Below are 20,805 nucleotides of genomic sequence, written 5' to 3' on the forward strand. Positions count from 1 at the left end.
TACGGTACATCATTGTTACCCAGAAAATATTTGATATTGAGATAAAAATGGCTGCATTGGACCTTTATTAATAAGCCACCATTCCTTTCCCTTGTGGAGATAATGTTCCACTGTCTTCACCCTCCTTCTCTTCTCTAGTTTGTGTCACTAGCCAAGCCTCATACAGCACAGGGGGATGGTAGATTTGTTGCTTGAGGGAACTAAATCGCCCTCCTGGGTTTTTAAGACCCCACTGGTACCCCCTCAGCCCCCTCCTTCCCCCACCTCCTGTAAAGACTGGCGGGCTGTTTACGCTGGCCAGGAGGGGGGAGAAGGAGACCTGAATGGGGGAAGGAATGCAGGAGACAAATGAGCACTCTCAGCAGGAGAGCGGGAATATGAGTGAGCCATTGTGTCTTTCAGAGTCTGCTGCCTGGGATGTAAACACACATTAATAGGGAACAGGGGAAACACACACACACACTGCAAGGGAACGCATGTGTGCTGGTGGACTGACAAACAGCTCTGTCACACTCAGTGAGGCACTCTTGTCCTCCCACACACGTGCTCTTCGATGTAATTCTATTCTCACACACACACACACACACATACAAGGGGCTGCATGCCCTCTCGTCTTTCCTTTCCCAACAGGATGTGCAGGGTCATGGGTCAGAACTGGAGACCACAAAGAGGGTTCTGCGTCAGTGTGGCTGCCTGGATTCTTGTTCTAGCCCTCCCTCCTCCCTCTGTTCCTCCCTCCCCCTCTCCGTGCCCGCCAAGCCTGGCCTGATGTTTGGTTTGAGGCAAAGATGGCTGTAGCATGCCCCTCTTTGCTTCTCAAATGGCACCCTATTTCCTATTGCATGTAATACTTTACCTATATAGGGAATAGGGTGCCATTTGGGATGTAGCCTCTGACTGAGGATTAGATCAGCATTCTCCTTTTCCTCCATGTGTGAGTAGTCAGGACAAAGAACGTCAAGTAGGGACAAAAGAATGTAAGCCTCTAAACCATGAAATAATACTCTCTACACACACTGACATTTCATGACATTCTTCATTTCCTACAAGAACAAACAACAGTTGAAGAATTTGGGAAAATTAGGATTTTTTTTGTTGTTGAACATTTTTATTAAATACGTTCGATTTCTTTGTTGTACATTAGACATTTTTGTTCGTCTGTTATTGTCTTCAGAGCCCAACTTCCATTAAAAAAAAGTTTACGTTTTGGAGTGAAGCTATGTTCATTTTGTGGGGAGAAAAAGGTTGCACCAGAAGTGTGAACGTTTGACCACATACCAGTGCATTTTTATGCTAATAGGTTTTGCTGCAGTGAGCAGTGATCCTTGATGTAATGACATGACATTGGTATTGTATGTCTCTGTGGTCTAGTACAGGCTGAATCTGTGTGTGTGTGTGTGTGTGTATGTGCGTGCGTGTGTTTGTATGTGTGCGGCGGTGGTGTGTCCAAAGCCATGCTGGTGTGTGTATTTATAGTCAGTACATACACAGAGGTCTAAGTGGCCTGAATGACCCACTTAGTACACTGTCTCCTAGCAGCAGTGGCCGCCGCAGCATCATGTCAAAGAGAAACACACTGAAAGACACATACAGTAGCTGTCCCAGATCTCATAATCATTAACTAGCTTACCCGCCAAAGTGTGTGTGTGTGTGACCGCGTTCTGATGAATGACTCATATCTTTGCACCTGTGGAGATACGAGAGTGTGTATCTAATCGGAGGAAATGAGCATAGGTTATAGTATCGATAGCTCACATCATTTATTTAAAGGCCAGTATCAATGCTTCTCTGGATTACAACAACCTACTATAGTTGATGTTGAATATTCCGTATCCACCCACTGACAACATGGATACGAGTTTTGCACTTTCGCCAGAGTGCTATAACTCGCTCCCACTGACATCCCAGACACATGCAGTGTGTCATTCAAGCACATAGCCTACTCACTCAGCAAAAGACATGGTCTGCATCCCAAATGGCATCCTATTCCCTAGACAGTGCACTACTTTTGACCAGAGCCCTAAATAGGGAATAGGGTGATATTTAGGACACAGTCCGTGAGATATGGGCCTGGGAGTGTGAAATGAGGGGAGTGGAATCATGCGTGAGATGTGTGGGCGTGTTAGCTTTAGCATTAGGAGGCTAGCGCTGGAGTTGCTACCCCGGCGTGGCAGCAGGAATGTTAATACAGGAACCGAACAAAACGGACTGACAAATGTATCTTATCTGAACCTCTCGCTCACTCTCTCTCTCTCTCTCTCTCGCTCTCTCTTCCTCCCTTCCTCCCTTCCTACCCATGAGGTTACTGTTGAGTCACTCCCTAAAGATATCCTGTTCTCTCTTTCTCCTACCTTAGGGCATGCCTTTCTTTTAGGGCTGGGACAATGGAGTGATGTGTTGCTTCATGTGGTGAAGTACTTGTGAGGCTTAGGCCCTCATTGCGGAGCACTGGGGAACAATAAGGGCCGTCTAGCCCTCTAGGCAGGTCTAATGAGAAACCGTTAACTTTTAAAACCCACACCTAAACTCTTTCATCCTAGGATTATCTCACTCTGCTCAGTTCTCTTCAGTTGTCGACCATGTTATTGTATTTGTACCTTTATTATCTGTACATGTTATATTTAAGCAATAAGGCACAAGGGGATGTGGTATATGGCCAATATACCACAGCTAAGAGCTGTTCTAAAGCACGACGCAACGCGGAGTGCCTGGATTTACAGCCCTTAGCCGTGGTATATTGGCCATATACCACACACTACCGAGGTGCCTTACTGTTATTACAGAAGTAAAAATAAATGTTTTGTCATACCCGTGGTATACGGTCTGATATACCACGGCTGTCAGCCAATCAGCTTTCAGGGCTCGAACCACCCAGTTTTTAATAATGTACATGTAACACTAATATAGTATAATATAGTACATACAGTATTGCCCGTATTGTATACTTTGGTGTGTACAACATCTGACCTGACAGATGGTCATATTCTGTTGTTGATTACAGGACCACTTAACTGAAATAGTAGCTTTCAGACATTGGTAAATGAAAAGTATGTCGCTATGTACTGTCCCTGTATTTTTTGTACTGTACACAATTCCCGCTCTAGTCTAATTTGTATTGCAGCATGCAGTATGTCTCTGTCTCAGTCTGTCACTGATTGATAGAGCAGATGACAGCTCTGGCTCATAATGCTGGAATGCAGGTAACGAGGGTTTCTATTTGAACTTGGTACATGCTGCATGGCGGGAAAGTGGGTCAAGTAGGTTGAAACCTCTCACCAAGCAGCTTTCAGATAAATGTACAGTTATCAGTTGTAAACACAGTCTATATCAGGTAGCATAGGGGACACAAGACAAGCCTGAAGCAAAGTTAAGTTTTGTTGTTGTCATTTTTTCACAGTAGGGAATATGCTGTTATGCGGATATTGCTGTTTTGGCTACATGGCGCTACTAGACTAAATACAATATCTCTGACTTAGACTCATTGTGTAGATATTTGTTAGACTGCTTCACACATAGCATACTCACAGACACACAATGGTTGACACACAAAGAGCTGCTCTCAAAGTGCTGTTGTGAGTCACCTGAAGGAATCCCAGAAGCCTTCGTGTCAGTCTGCACCACTCACCCTCAAAGGTCAAGGGTCGCGGGGAGATTTCTGCTCCCCAGATGCCTGACCTCCCAGCCCCCTCACAGACACAATGGCTCTGTGTAGAGGAGTGTGTGGAGTGGAGTGAGGTTTGAAGAGAAAGGTAACATGCTCCATCCACTATGAAAGCCTTCACTGTTCACACACAGTCACACACAGTAACCTGAAACCCTGTTACGTTTACGATTTACAGTTCTGGTGCCTCATTTCTAAACTATGCGTACGAACAAAATATACCGCGAAAGTTGGCATTTATAAAAAAAATCTAACTTGACGTGAGAATGTGCCTACCTGCCTACAAACTCTAGAGACCATGCATTACATCATCATTACATTACATTTAAGTCATTTAGCAGACGCTCTTATCCAGAGCGACTTACAAATTGGTGCTTTCACCTTATGACATCCAGTGGAACAGCCACTTTACAATAGTGCATCTAAGTCTTTTAAGGGGGGGAGGATTACTTTATCCTATCCTAGGTATTCCTTAAAGAGGTGGGGTTTCAGGTGTCTCCGGAAGGTGGTGATTGACTCCGCTGTCCTGGCGTCGTGAGGGAGTTTGTTCCACCATTGGGGGGCCAGAGCAGCGAACAGTTTTGACTGGGCTGAGCGTGCACATCTGCTAGTGGTTGAAATATTGTTCTGCAAGCTGGCAAGGAAGAATTTTGTACAAATGATAAAAAGCTTGTTCTTAAAAAAGTAAAAACAGGAAAACATATTAACAAGACTGAAACCATTTGCCATTGGTGAGAAGAGCAAAAATATATGGGTTTTATTTTTAGAATCTAAAATAATTAGACAGCAATCTTTTTCCTGTTTTACTTTCATAACCATTGCAGAATACATTCCTCACCCTTTTCTGGCCGTGATGGGTTCATAGTCCCTTAGGAGCCATTACAACAAATCACCATGCACATCTCTCATTTAATTGGACCCCGTAGCCTGCAAATAGATAGGCTAAATGTATTTCATGGTTTGCGATATCATAGGCAGTGCGGTTTATAACTACCGTTATACAGTCAAATTTAACAGCGGATCTTTTTACATGGAAGTGGGCCTATGTATCAGGTTGAAAGTGTCACGTTATTATTGTCATGCTCACAAGTACAGTGAAATGCTTTTCCTGCTTGCTCTTTCTCAACAATGCAGATTTGAATATCAGTAGTACCATAAAACATTTTTTTTTTAAAGTCAAGTAGAACAAAAACACATGTGAAATAAAAGTGTAACTACTGTAACTACTGTAATTGCTTGTTTTTTAGTAGCCCACCCTACAATGTTTCAGAATTTGAGTGGAGTCCATCATATTTAGGTTGGGGGGGGGGGGGGGGGGGAGTCCAATTAAGACATTGTTTGATTTCAAATGTTCTGCTGGCAGGTCCACGACAACTTGCTAATTGTTTTCTCGTTCAAAAACCGACAGTCCTTTTCCAGATACAGAATAAATGACTGGTAAAGATTAAAAACATTCTGCCAACACAGTAGCTTATGTAAAAAAATATATTTGACAGCATGGGGAGGCTACAGTATTGCTGTGCGATAAGAACACGACATTGTTGCCTATTTAGTCTCCGAGCCTATGCCAAGGCTGTACATATAAACACAACAATCTATTGATAAACACAATATTGAACAGCAATTTGTCTTTTGCATGCCGTGGCCTAATGCTAATAGTTCCAAACAATACATAAATGGTGAATGGAGGTGTTTCCAGGTGGAGTTCACATTTGTACAGGACTGATTAATACCAGGAAACATGGCATGCTCAAAGTTGATGCATCTCAATATTTTTTTGTATGTGTGCAGAATTTTCAGAAATGGCACATGCAGACATTTTGGGTGAAATTTAAGCAATGGTTATAAATGAGGACCCTGATGTCTAGGTTCAATACCAGATAGACCCTACTTAATCACATACTCAAGTTAGGCTTTGGTAGAGCCTGTAATTGGCATATTGCAGTGCTTTAAAGTGCTGTTTATGAGACTACTGTAATTTTGTATGTCTGACCTTTTCATTTGGTGCCTCTTTTTCATCACATTACAGTGTCCCGGATAGCATAGAGCAGAAACTGAAGAAAAGCTGTATTCGTTAGTATTGAGGCAGAAACAGTAGTTACGCCATGACTTAGCCTGCAGGCTCAATGCTAAATGCTAGCTAACACGCTCCCTGTTATATTAACACAGTAGCAGTTCACTGTTTATCTCTTCGTGAGTTTGCCTAGCATGTCTAACATGAGACTGTTTGTGCTCACTTTTTGGTGACTGTGCATGATTTCAGCTTTGAATTTGTCAACCTGCTAGCTAACTAGCATTTAGCTGTGTGCCTGTGCTGCAGCCAGAGTGTATATAGTGGAAGGTAAACAGCCACCAGCAGTCTGCTTGTCTCCATGGAGACACTATCACAAAGGACTCCAGCTGGTGGCGTGGTGTGTAAGCGCGAGCAAACAGCGCGCTGACTGCGACGCGAGGAGGGAGGGTGGGAGGAAGCTATGGAGGCCCACCCTTCACTCCTCTAGTCTCTTCCCCTCTGTCCTCACTCCCTCACCCCTCTCTTTTTCGGCTGTCTGGACCTCTTCTGTAGTCCCTCCCCCAAGCGCCATGCGGCTGTACTCAGCTGTCAGTGTTTCCCTGCCCGCCCGCCCTCCTCTGTCTTTGTGTTTGCATGGCGGTGGTGCTGGTGCTATGCCCTTGGCCCCCACGTGGGGGAGCTCAACACTGTTAGCCCAATAGCCCAGCGTTAGCATAGTCCCGCTTCAATGCAGCCTCAGACACTTGAAGGAGAGGTAGTTAGTTCTCTGCTTCTGTTACCGCTCATAGCAATCCACTGCAGGCGTTTGAAAAATCACAAGTTCCTAAGGAATACATTGCACACAATACACACACTCAGAAATCGGTTATAGTCCTCTAATGGGAAAGTGTGATCAACGGAACCAGAGATACTCTTGTGTTTTTTTTTTTTTTCTCAGGGCATGAAGAAGTGAATGGAGGCTTTTTTGTGAAGGGGTGTGTGATGGTTGTGTGTGTGGGGGTGGGGGTGGGGTGTCTGGTAGTATCTAGCTCTGGGGGGAGGGGATTCACCCCATGGAGAACAGCTATTCACACAAGCCTGTCGGCATGGGGTTTTGAAGCATTTGTCAAAGAGGGATTTGGGCAAGTGCCAAGAAGAGTTTTGTCATTCACAAACTCCTCTACCCTCTTATTTGGAATGACAATACACACAGCAGGTTTCAGCTCAAGAAAGAAGTGGGAATAAAACGGCAACCAAAGCACCACTTTAATTAAGAACGCGTGTTATTGCAGGTCTATCTTACACAGCAGAAGAGCTTCATTTGATTCTGAATTACATGCAAATCAAAGATCAAATTGAAATGAAATCCTAGTTTAAAAGCGTAAGACATTTAATTGGAGAGATAAAAGAAAGAAAGAAAGAAAGAAGGAAAGGGAAAGAAAGAAAGAAGAGAAGGAAAAAGTTTTCCACATCCATTCCCTTCTAATGGAGGTTTGGCAACCAATGTCTCATTCCTCCCTCACTGTTCCTTCAGACAAACACTGCATCCTTGAGACAATCTGTCTGGTGAGTGTGTGTGTGTGTGTGTGTGTGCGCGTGTGCGGGAGGTCCAGGAGCTATCATGGCTGGCTTAAACATCAAACTACTCAAACTCCTCCATCTCTCTGGAAACTTGGCAGTAGTCTTATCATGGTGTTTGTTCTGTAATCCCCCTCCCCCCATATCACTGTAATGGCATTGTGTCATATGGACAGCCAAATTGGACTGGGACTCTTTGATGTGGAATATTTCTGAGGTTTTGTTGTGTTATGCAAGGGATCAAGTGGCGGGATGCTCAGATCTGGAAGAAGTTAACTGTGTTCATGAAGTTGCTAGGCACATATCAATTCACACATGCACAGAAACACACACACACACACACACACATACACACACACACTGCTGCGCAGGATACCGCTGACAACAGATTCAGATGGATGACAAGCATATCAGTCCCAGGCCAGGAAGTCTGCAGTGTGCTTTGATGTGGTCATGAGAGGTTTAACTTTTTGGCTGCACTGTGTCAACAGTCCTGGGTGTGCGTGTGTGCGCGTGTGCATGCGTGTGTGTGTGTGTGCACGTGCGTGCGTGCATGTGGGTGTGTGTGGGCATGTTCCAGTTTCTTTAGTGTGTTTACCTAACCTGTCTCAACACACACAGCCCAGTCTTCTCCTCCTTTCTGTCTGACCACAGCAGAGCAGAGCAGTGAAAGATATGTGGGGGAAGGACTCATCTCCAGTTTCATATCCCTATTTGTGGAGAAACACGAAAACGCTCTGTTCTCCAAAGCTTTCTCCACTGTGTGTGTGTGTGTGCGTGTGTGTATGTGTGTGTGTGTGTGCATGCGTGCGTGTGTGCGTGCGTGTGTGTGTGTGTGTGTCTGTGTGTGTGTGTGTGTGTGCGTGCGTGTGTGTGAATCCCCTGAACTTCTGCTCCGTGATCGGCTGGTAGGACCAAGACCTAAGCCTCCCTCTCTATCTATCTGTGTCAGTCCGTATCTGTGTCCCAAATAGCACCCTATTCCCTATGTAGTGCACTACATTTGACCAGAGCCCCAATAGCTGGCCCCATTGCAAAACTACCATTCCAGTGTTTTACTTGCTATATTGTATTTACTTTGCCACCATGGCCTTTTTTGCCTTTACCTCCCTTCTCACCTCATTTGCTCACATTGCATATAGACTTGTTTATACTGTATTATTGACTGTATGTTTGTTTTACTCCATGTGTAACTCTGTGTCGTTGTATCTGTCGAACTGCTTTGCTTTATCTTGGCCAGGTCGCAATTGTAAATGAGAACTTGTTCTCAACTTGCCTACCTGGTTAAATAAAGGTGAAATAAATAAATAAATACGGGCCCTGGTCAAAAGTGGTGCACTGTAAAGGGAATAGGAGGCCATTTGTGACGCTGCCAGTGTGTGGGTGGGTGTGTGAGAGGGTGTGTTTGTGGTTCCGTGCTCTGTAGATTGCCTAATGGTCTGCACTCAGTGACCTTTGGCGAGATCAGCAGTGTGTGTCAATCATAGTTCCCCATGCAGACATCTGCAAAGCATCAGAACATGGGGCCCATGTTTAGGTCATGTTTAGGATGCTTTCTCACAGGGTGGCCTGAAGTTACTTCACAATCTATTTTCTTCTATCATGATGATATTAAAGTAGTTATATATGGGTGCTTATAGTCAGCGGCATAGCATAGTATAAGTGCACTATAAGGCATGATAAAGGATTATACATGCTTCATAGAAATTGTTAACAAAAAACATATGTACTTGTCTTTTTCGTGAAATGTTATTTTTCTTGAACAAGTAGCACACCATTAGCTAACACCTGGTAATATAGTCCTCGGCAACTCTTCCTGTTAGCTACAATGATCTAATCTCAATACAATCTTTTCTATGTAAGCCTCCCTCTCCGAACTTGTCAAAACTTGACCATACAGACTCTGGGTTGCCTTGGAGGATTCAGTCATTCAATCGTGGTCATGACAAGAGGCTTTAAGGCAGCCAGCTAGGCAGGCAGCTCTTTCACCTCCACTGTGGTAAGGCTTTGTAACTGTCAAGAGAGATGGGAGGGCCCATATAAGCTTCTGATCTAATGCTTTTCGACACGGCACACACACACACACACACACACACACACACACACACACACACACACACACACAACACACACACACACACACACACACACACACACACACACACACACACACACACTCTATGCTCCGTACTGAGGGTGTGGAAGAGAACGGGCCGTGGTATGCCGCTGCCACCGTCCCCTTTAGGATGTTTGTCTTTTTCAGGGATTAAAAGGGATTCAGGAAATTAACTCACTGTCCTAGTTTCTGGGACGGGAGTCAACGGGAGTCAGCCCGTGACCCAATTCTGATGGGGATGACACGGAGGGAAGAGGGAAATCAAAAGGCATAGCGCCGTTACGTTCTGTTTTGTTGTGTTATGTTCTGTGTTTGGGGCTTCGGAAAGGTTGCTTTGGGTCTGATGGCGTGGAACCCTATCCCCATGTGATACTTTTGAAACAGGTGCACGATTTGGCCTGGTAGAAAGTATTGCACTTTATAGGGAACGGGGGTGCAATCTGGTGTGCTCTGTGTGGACTCCTTGCACACCAGGGCTTTCTTACCTGCCGACCTGTCGCTGTAATCGGAAATGGCATTCACTGACAGAGAGAGAGGGAGAGAGAGAGAGAGAGAGAGAGAGAGAGAGAGAGAAAGAGAAAGAGAGAGAGTGAGTGGTGGAGACAGAATTGATGTGTGTGTTAGCGTGAGTGAATTGGTGGATCTTGTTTGTTTGAGCATTGATCTTTGCGTTAGGGCTTGTTTGCTGTGACATCCTACCTGATTACACAGTACACTACCCTTGTTCATCTACTCTCTCTCTTAACCACACACACACATACACACACACACAGACACACACACACACACACACAGACACACACTGCTAATCCACACTCCCATACAGTTGATCTGTTATGATTACGTAAAGGAGGCCTAGCAACAGAGGAGATCTGGACAGCAGCTTTCAGCCACGCTAGACTAGATTAGTAGGTCAAGTGAAGTGACCAACGGACAAATCCTTTTAGTGGGTTAGCTGAGCTTTGTTAAAGATGCTCCTAACCTAGATTAATTGAAACTTTCACAGCAAACCTAGCTAATCCTCCTGTGAACGACATTAATGCCGTTTTCTCCTTCATTTCGTGTCGTTTTTCTAACCCGTTTTTCCACTTCCTGTCCCACTCTGCAGTGTCGTCATGCATTACCACGTACAAGAAGACGCCTCCGCCGGTGCCGCCGCGCACCACCCCACCCAAACCTGTCATCTCCATCACGGCCCAAAGCAGCACCGAGTCGGCCCAGGACGCATACATGGACGAGGGGTCAGGCCTCCGGACCCGGATCAGCACATCCCAGCCCCACCTGTCCAACTCCACCGAGAGCATCGACAGTATGAAGGTACATCATGTAATAACGTTTATCGTATATTATGAAAATATTATATAGGTACAATCTGTTTGGAATTTGTCAGTGTCATTTTGTGCTTATGATGTTAACAGTGTTTTTGTAAAAAAACATAATAATAATAATATTCTATTTTAATGTTATTATTATGAAGGCCCTGACTGCAGCTATTGAGGCAGCTAACGCCCAGGTCCACGGCCCGGCCAGCCAGCACGTCACCAACAGCACCATCACCGTCACCGCCACCACCACTGCCTCCAGCGACAGCAAGAGGGACTCGCTCCGGAAGTGCCTCTCCATAGGAATACAGGTGCAGACACGCCGACGGTGTTGACAACACAACATGCTGACCACACATGTTGCAATGTGATCATACACAGATACATGACAGAGTGATGGAGTACAAAACATCATCCATAAACTGTAAGCCTTATCAGAGAAAGATCATGACTCTTTTGGTGTTCCCTGTCGACCTATCCCTGTGGTCTGCTCTTAATTGACTCATCTCGGGTTGACCAAGAATCTTGTGCCATTTGGTCAGATGCAACCATTTATGTTTGCGTAGTCTGTCCATGAGAGATAATTAGTTGACGTGCCTGTGTAAATAACGTTTAAATAAACATCAAATCTGTTTTCTGTTGCAGGTGGATGGACCAGAGGAGGTTAGGGCGACAGAGGAGCACTCCAAGTTCCAGTCAGTGGGCATCCAGGTGGAAGAGGAGAGATGGTGAGCAGAGAGAGAGAGATCAGGATGTGAACGATTTTCTGTCATTCATGTTAGTGTTTTTCTTGTGTCATATTGTAGTCCGCTGGTGTCTCTGCTTGCTGACTGTCCACTCATTGTGCATTCAGTTGGCACCTCTTTTTCTAACACTCCCCTCTCTGGCCTGAGATCAGTATGTATACAAATGTGTGCCTTGGAGTTGGGCCCATTGACCGTAGGCTACCGGATCCCCCCACATCACCCCACAACAGCTGTCCCCAGCTCTGAGGAGTTTTGACATTAGAGCCCCTCAACCAGGGGGCCCATGGATGCAGTGACAGCTGGGGGAGTAGAGGATGTGTTTGCAGGGGATGAAGAAGGGGAAGAGGGAGAGGGAGAGTGGGCAGTTAGTTGACAGCCATCTGTTGCACCAGTCATTGTGATGTAGCCAGGCCACTTTGGGTGGAGAGGGAAGGGGGGCGGGGAGATTTCTGTCAATGTTCTGTTCTTTTCAGTACGTGGTCAACCCCCCTCCCCCAACTCTCTCCTTTGCTTGCCCGACACGTAACAGTTCCTATAGCTTCCCTACCTTCCCTATAGCTCCCCCTAAAGCCTTCCGCATGGTTCGGTTCGTCTGGTGACTAGCCAAACAATGCTAAGCGAACCGAACGAGTGTGCTCGGATGCTCCCTTAAAAGAACATCGCTTGGAAAACGAGAAAAAAAAAGGAAATAGTACTGCTTGTCTATCTTGAGATGCCGTAGCCAGTATAGACTTCCTCAAAATATTCAGAATTCATCTAAGAAATCTGTCATTCATTTTGTGGTTTTTGTACAGTAGCTCAATTTTACATCGAACTAAGATGAATACGATTAGTCTCTCGTTGAATGAAGAAAACAAAACACTCAATTGAAGGATCCCTACTGTTGACCAATCACAGACGAAGAGGTGTAGACTTCAGCCTGCCTAGAGAAAAAATGTTGTGTGCACGAACAGCCGGAAAAACCCTTGCCAAAGACCAAAACAAATAAAAAGATTGTCATAATATATGCACAAACTGTTTCCGAACTGTTTCGGATGAGGAAGCAGGTGGACACCTTAGGAACCTCTGTACTCCTATAGGGCTGGCCTATAGCATGCCAATTGGCCACTTCATTGGACAACTGCCCTGACTGATTTACACGGAGCATTTGCATGGGCTGGAAGTTATGGGAACATTCCTGGTTCCTGGAGTTGTGTAAAAATATGTCACGCAGCAGGCAGTTGTGTCAGTGTTTCTGCCTGCGTAACATAACTCCCATTCACTCTACACAGTAACCCCTCTGTTAGTCAGAGCTGAGGGGAGATGACCAATTCAGAGACTGCACTGGATGCAGTAATCTGATTTCATAATGTAAACAGAACATGGTCAGGAATCAAAGAGCCCAGGCTCAACCTACCAAGGTCATTTCCAGGACTGCAGTTTCAGAGTCAGAGGCAGGAATCTGTGTTTCATCCCAAATAGCCTCCTATTCCCTATATTGCTACTTTTGACCAGATCCCTATGGCTAGGCCTATGGGCCCTGTGTCAAATGTAGTGCACTACATAGGGAATAGGGTGCCATTTGGGATTGCAGGAATCTGGAATGGTTTTTCCTTAAAGAGCTTTCCTCAGCTGCCTAGCCAAGTATAGAAAAGGAGGCACACCTCCAAACAGCCAAGGCAAATATTAACTCCGGTAGACACTGACACTAGTCCAGTGGCGCAGGGGTTTAATGTCACACATGTGCCTCTTCCCTTGGTGTATTTTTGAGTGTGTGTTTTTGTTTGTGCATGTTTGATTTTGTGCATGTTTATGTGTGTGTGTTCTGTGTGCGCGTGGTATAGTGCATCTTTCTATTTGTGTGCGTGTGTGTGTGTGCGTGCGTGCGTGCGTGCGTGTGTGTGCGTGTGCGTGTGTGTGTATGTGTGTGTGCATGTCCCAGCAAGGCAGGGTTGGTCCTGGGAGGTCTGGATCTGGGCTGATTGCCCCTATACACTAGATTCCCAGACGGTGAGAGTGCATTTCTCCTGTGGCCCTGCCCCACTCACAATAAATCTGTGTGTGTGTGCGCGCGTGTGTGTGGGGTCATAACCTTACCTCAGTGTTTGAACTGGGCTTAAGCCTGCCAAACTGAGAGGGAGTGGAGGGGAGCAGTAAAAGATAAGAACACTACAAACAACCTGGCTGCCTTTTAAAGACATCTGTCAACCGCCTGCTAAGACAAGTTTACGTTGTCTAATGTAAGTTATTATCAATAATCTCACTCTATGATTACATCATTAACATATCCTGTATGAACTGAAAAATGTCCTTAAAAATGATTCTGTAATAACATAATATTGTAAGTTTAGACAATGATCAGGTTCCTTAACTGTACAAGTGTACCAAATTTCATACTTTTATGATAAAGTGAATGATTTGTTTTACATACCGCCTGGACGACAAGTATACCGATTCCAATCTCATGTATGATCCTCATTTAAATGACAGATACTCTGCGAAGGTGTTCCAACGTATGTCCTGGGCCCGTACATTCCATATGGGGAACTCATTCCAAGATGGCGGCATATGGGTTAGGTGAAGGTTGGAGTTTGTTTCCACAGCTGGCTTTGCAGTAACTGGTAACATGGAATGTGGGTGTGTGTATGGTCTATGGTGGTCTTAAACCATCCGGTCCTCAATCCACATTGACCGTCTTGAAAAGTCAGTCAGAGACGATCAGACCTACTGCTTTATGCTCATGTTAAGGAGGACAAAGGGACAAAGACACAGGCTGAATCCCTAATGGCTCCCTATTCCCTACCAGGGCCAAAAAGTAGTGCCCTGTAAAGAGAATAGGGTGCCATTTGGAATACACCCATGACATGTAAGCTCCATTAAGATGCCTTGTACCCCTAGTCCTACACTCTTATAAAAAAAGGTGCTAAGTAGAACCATACTGGGTTCTTCGGTTCCTAGAACCCTCTATGAAGGATCCTACCAATAACCCTTTAATCTTTGGATGGTTCTTCCTAGAACCCTCTATTATGAGCAGTTCCACCAGCCTATATATATATATACATACTGTATATATATACAGTGCTGTGAAAAAGTATTTGCTTTGCCCCCTCCTGATTTCTTATGGTGGTGGTAGTGTGATGCTCTGGGGCTGCCTTGCAGCTTCAGGACCTGGACAGCTTGCTGTGATTGACGGAACCATGAATTCTGCTCTCTACCAAATAATCCTGAAGGAGAATGTCCGGCCATTAGTTGGGGACCTCAAACTGAAAGCGCACTTGGGTTCTGCATTTGGATGATGATGATCAATGATCAAAAATACACCAGCAAGTCCACCTCTGAATGGATAAAAAAAAAAAAAAAATGAAGGTTTTGGAGTGGCCTAGTCTGTGGCGTGACCTTAGAAAGGCGGTTCATGCTCGAAAAACCTCCAATGTGGCTGAATTAAAACAATTCTGCAATGAAGAGTGGGCCAAAATTCCTCCACAGCGATGTGAAAGACTCATTGCCAGTTATCGCAAATGCTTGATTGCAGTTGTTGCTGCTGAGGGTGGCACAACCAGTTATTAGGTTTAGGAGCCAATTACTTTTTCACATAGGGCCATGAAGGTTCGGATAGCTTTTTTCCCTTAATAAATAAAATCACCACTTAAAAATGGCGTTCTGTGTTTACTTGGGTTATCTTTGTGTAATATTAACATTTGTTTGATGATCTGAAACATTTAAGTGTGACAAATGTGCAAAGAAATAAGAAATCAGGAAGGGGGGCAAATACCTTTTCACAGAACTGTAAATACTGTATATGGTTCTATGTAGAACCCTTATTGCCTTCCAAAGAACCCTTCTTGCCTTCCAAATACTCATAAAACAGCCAGTTCTTAGGATGTTAAAGGTTCTTGGTAGAACCCTTTGCCTTGTCTTCCCGAAAGGGTTCTTCTGAACAAAATGGTTCTGGGTAGGACCCTATCACTCAGCAAATTATTATTGTTTTTTAAACGGAACCTTTAGTTAACTAGGCAATTCAGTTAAAAAGAAATTCATAGTTACAATGACAGCCTACACCAGCCAAACCTGAACGACACTGGGTCAATTGTGCTCTGCCCTATGATACTCCCAATCACAGCTGGTTGTGATACAGCCTGGACTTGAACCAGGTTGTCTGTAGTGATGCCTCTAGCACTGCAATGTAGTGCCTTAGACCACTTCTCCACTTGAGAGTCCTAAAAAACCCATTTGGTACCCACTTTTTTCTAAGAGTATAGTGATAACTTTTACTAATAGGTTTTAGCTATTAGCATCGTTCTAGACTTAGGCTTTGAGGAAGCTTTCCCAAATTGTGTTAATTCAGCTTTTCCATGTTTAGAGGGGTGGTATGCGCACATCCATAAAAACTTTCCCCAGGTTCTGGACCTGAGTGGATAACGTAGAACAAAAAGTAAATCCCCACACTGCTCCCAAAGTGTTTAATAAAACTGGGACAACTTTGTGACCCAAACTGGGATTCAGCTTATCTAGACTTAGCCTGAACAGACTAAAACAAGAAAACTATATCTTATAATTAAGGAGTTCTACTGTTGCCACAATCCAGACTGACAAAGTCATCCGGTCTTGGAGCAGCTTTTCTCCCAGTTGGAGAGCAGAGCAGGCCTCACTTAATCACTGAAGTGATTTACAAGGACCTGTGAAGGACTCTACCAGACTGCACTGTAACAAGGCCCTGTGAAGGACTCCACCAGACTGCACTGTAACAAGGGCCCCGTGAAGGACTCCACCAGACTGCACTGTAACAAGGCCCTGTGAAGGACTCCACCAGACTGTACTGTAACAAGGCCCCGTGAAGGACTCCACCAGACTTCACTGTAACAAGGGCCACGTGAAGGACTCTACCAGACTGCACTGTAACAAGGCCCTGTGAAGGACTCCACCAGACTGCACTGTAACAAGGCCCTGTGAAGGACTCCACCAGACTGCACTGTAACAAGGCCCTGTGAAGGACTCCACCAGACTGCACTGTAACAAGGCCCCGTGAAGGACTCCACCAGACTGCACTGTAACAAGGCCCCGTGAAAGACTCCATCAGACTGCACTGTAACAAGGGCCCCGTGAAAGACTCCACCAGACTGTACTGTAACAAGGCCTCATGAAGGACTCCATCAGACTGCACTGTAACAAGGGCCCCGTGAAGGACTCCACCAGACTTCACTGTAACAAGGGCCCCGTGAAGGACTCCACCAGACTGCACTGTAACAAGGGCCCCGTGAAGGACTCCACCAGACTGCACTGTAACAAGGGCCCTGTGAAGGACTCCACCATACTGCACTGTAACAAGGGCCCCGTGAAGGACTCCATCAGACTGCACTGTAACAAGGCCCCATGAAGGACTCCATCAGACTGCACTGTAACAAGGGCCCCGTGAAGGACTCCACCAGACTGCACTGTAACAAGGGCCCCGTGAAGGACTCCACCAGACTGCACTGTAACAAGGCCCCATGAAGGACTCCATCAGACTGCACTGTAACAAGGGCCCCGTGAAGGACTCCACCAGACTGCACTGTAACAAGGCCCCGTGAAGGACTCCATCAGACTGCACTGTAACAAGGGCCCCGTGAAGGACTCCACCAGACTGCACTGTAACAAGGGCCCCGTGAAGGACTCCACCAGACTGCACTGTAACAAGGGCCCCGTGAAGGACTCCACCATACTGCACTGTAACAAGGGCCCCGTGAAGGACTCCATCAGACTGCACTGTAACAAGGGCCCCGTGAAGGACTCCACCAGACTGCACTGTAACAAGGGCCCCGTGAAGGACTCCTCCAGACTGCATTGTAACAAGGGCCCCGTGAAGGACTCCACCAGACTGCACTGTAACAAGGGCCCCGTGAAGGACTCCACCAGACTGCACTGTAACAAGTGCCCCGTGAAGGAGTCCACCAGACTGCACTGTAACAAGGGCCCCGTGAAGGACTCCACCAGACTGCATTGTAACAAGGGCCCCGTGAAGGACTCCACCAGACTGCACTGTAACAAGGGCCCCGTGAAGGACTCCACCAGACTGCACTGTAACAAGACCCTCTTTTGCTTTGGTCTTTTATCTTCTCCCCCCTATCTCTTTCTCCCCTTCTCCATCTCCCTCTCTCGTTCTATTGCTCTCTCTGTCTCTGTCCCTCCCTCTCTTTCCCTCCTTCACACCCCGCCCCATCTCTCTCTCTCTCTCTCTCTCCCTCTCTCAATTCAATTCAATTCAAGGGGCTTCATTGGCATGGGAAACATGTGTTAACATTGCCAAAGCAAGTGTGGTAGATATTATACAAAAGTGAAATAAACAATACAAATTAACAGTAAACATTACACATACAGAAGTTTCAAAAGAATGAAGACGTTACAAATGTCATATTATATATATATATACAGTGTTGTAACAATGTACAAATGGTTAAAGTACACAAGGGAAAATAAAAAAGCATAAATATGGGATGTATTTACAATGGCGTTTGTTCTTCACTTGTTGCCCTTTTCTTGTGGCAACAGGTCACAAGTCTTACTGCTGTGATGGCACACTGTGGTATTTCACCCAGTAGATATGGGAGTTCATCAAAATGATGGTTGTTTTCTAATTATTTGTGGATCTATGTAAACTGAGGGAAATATGTGTCTCTAATATGGTCATACATTGGGCAGGAGGTTAGGAAGTGCAGCTCAGTTTACATCTAATTTTGTGGGCAGTGTGCATATAGCCTGTCTTCTCTTGAGAGCCATGTCTGCCTACGGCGGCCTTTCATAATAGCAAGGCTATGCTCACTGAGTCTGTACATAGTCAACGCTTTCCTTAAGTTTACTCTCTGTTTAGGGCCAAATAGCATTCTAGTTTGCTCTGTTTTGTTGTTAATTATTTCCAATGTGTCAAGTAATTATCTTTTTGTTTTCTCATAATTTGGTTGGGTCTAATCCACAGCTTTGTGGAAGTTACCTGTGGAGCTGATGTTTAGGCCAAGGTATGTATCGTTTTTTGTGTGCTCTAGGGTAATGGTGTCTAGATGGAATTTGTATTTGTGGTCCTGGCGACTGGACCTTTTTGGAACACCATTATTTTGGTCTTACTGAGATTTACTGTCAGGGCCCAGGTCTGGCAGAATCTGTGCAGAATATCTAGGTGTTGCTGTAGGCCCTCCTTGGTTGATGACAGAAGCACCAGATCATCAGCAAACAGTAGACATTTGACTTCAGATTCAAGTAGGGCGAGGTCGGGTGCTGCAGACTGTTCTAGTGCCCTCGCCAATTCGTTGATATATATATTGAAGAGGGTGGGCAGCATCCCTGTCTCACCCAACGGCCCTGTGGAAAAAAACGTGTGTGGTTTTTGCCAATTTTAACCGCAGACTTGTTGTTTGTGTACATGGATTTTATAATGTCGTATGTTTTTCCCCCAACACCACTTTCCATCAATTTGCATAACAGACCCTCATGCCAAATTGATTTTTTTTTAAATCAACGATGCATGAGAAGACTTTGCCTTTGTTTTCTTTGTTTGTTTGTTAATTAGGGTGTGCAGGGTGAATATGTGGTCTGTGGTACGATAATTTGGTAAGAAGCCAATTTGACGTTTTCTCAGTACATTGTTTTCATTGAGGAAATGTACAAGTCTGCTGTTAATGATAATGCAAAGGATTTTCCCAAGGTTGCTGTTGACGCATATCCCTCGGTAGTTATTGGGGTCAAATTTGTCTCCAAATGATGCCAGAGCTAATGATGTTAACGAGTTTAAATATAGCCAATTTAAATTTGTTGTCTGTATATTTTATCATTTCATTGAGGATACCATCAACACCACAGGCCTTTTTGGGTTGGAGGGTTTTCATTTTGTCCTGTAGTTCATTCAAGGTAATAGGAGAATCCAGTGGTTTCTGGTAGTCTTGAATAGTTGATTCTAAGATGTGTATTTGATCATGTATATGTTTTTGCAGTTTATTCTTTGTGGTCTAAGACACTGCATCTCAGTGCAAGAGGCGTCACTGCAGTACCTGGTTCGAATCCAGGCTGCATCACATCCGGCCGTGATTGGGAGTCCCATAGGGTGGTGCACAATTGGCCCAGTGTCAGGGTAGGCCGTCATTGTAAGAATTTGTTCTTAACCTCTCTGGGATATGTGGGACGGTAGCGTCCCACCTCGCCAACAGCCAATGAAAGTGCAGGGCGCCAAATTCAAAACAACAAAAATCTCATAATTAAAATTCCTCAAGCATACAAGTATTTTACACCGTTTTAAAGATACAATTCTCGTTAATCCAGCCACAGTGTCTGATTTCAAAAAGGCTTTACAGCGAAAGCACCACAAAGGATTATGTTAGGTCACCACCAACTCACAGAAAAACACAGCCATGTTTCCAGCCAAAGAGAGGAGTCACAAAAAGCACAAACAGAGATAAAATTCATCACTAACCTTTGATGATCTTCATCAGATGACACTCATAGGACGTCATGTTACACAATACATGAATGTTTTGTTCGATAAAGTGCATATTTATATAAAAAAAATCTAATTTTACATTGCCGCGTTACGTTCAGTAGTTCTAAAACATACGTGATTTTGCAGAGAGCCACATCAATTTACAGAAATAGTCATCATAAATGTTGATGAAAATAAAACTGTTATACATGGAATTAGAGATATACTTCTCCTTAATGCAACCGCTGTGTCAGATTTCAAAAAAACTTTATGGAAAAAGCAAACCATGCAATAATCTGAGTACAGCGTTTAGACAACAAAGCAGCCAAAAAGATATCCGTCATATTGTGTAGTCAACATTAGTCAGAAATAACATTATAAATATTCACTTACCTTTGATGATCTTCATCAGAATGCACTCCCAGGAATCCCAGTTCCACAATAAATGTTTGTTTTATTCGATACAGTTCATCATTTAAGTCCAAATAGCTTCTTTTGTTAGGGCGTTTGGTAAACAAATCCAAAAGCACGCGTTCGTCCAGCCGAACGTCGGACGAAAAGTTCAAAAAGTTCCGTTACAGCCCGTAGAAACTTGTCAAACTAAGTATAGAATCAATCTTTAGGATGTTTTTATCATAAATCTTCAATAATGTTCCAACCGGAGAATTCCTATGTCTGTAGAAAAGCAATGGAATGAGAGCTAACTCTCTCGTGATCGCACATCACGAGACGGTGGCACTCTGCCAGACACCTGGCTCAATCCCCTCTCATTCAGCCCCCCTTCATAGTAGAAGCCTCAAACAAAGTTCTAAAGACTGTTGACATTTAGTGGAAGCTTTAGGAAGTGCAATATGACCCCATTTACACTGTATATTGGAATGGCAAAGAGTTGAAAAACTACAAACCTCAGATTTCACACTTCCTGGTTGGATTTTTCTCAGGTTTTCGCCTGCCATATGAGTTCTGTTAT

The 20,805-nt window shown here is 44.6% G+C and overlaps 1 protein-coding gene across 1 annotated transcript in view; it reads left to right on the plus strand.

The window, feature by feature from the left end:
• LOC115105146 (disks large-associated protein 1-like) overlaps nt 1-20,805 on the plus strand; it is a 107,739-nt gene that overhangs the window by 76,409 nt on the left and 10,525 nt on the right. Inside the window, exons 5-7 of the mRNA XM_029626800.2 lie at nt 10,457-10,665; nt 10,826-10,981; nt 11,316-11,398. Of these exons, the coding sequence (XP_029482660.2) occupies nt 10,457-10,665; nt 10,826-10,981; nt 11,316-11,398 (448 nt within the window). The remainder of the gene's footprint in view (nt 1-10,456; nt 10,666-10,825; nt 10,982-11,315; nt 11,399-20,805) is intronic.

This window comes from Oncorhynchus nerka, linkage group LG22, assembly GCF_034236695.1.
Source record: "Oncorhynchus nerka isolate Pitt River linkage group LG22, Oner_Uvic_2.0, whole genome shotgun sequence".
In the NCBI taxonomy this organism is placed as follows: domain Eukaryota; kingdom Metazoa; phylum Chordata; class Actinopteri; order Salmoniformes; family Salmonidae; genus Oncorhynchus; species Oncorhynchus nerka.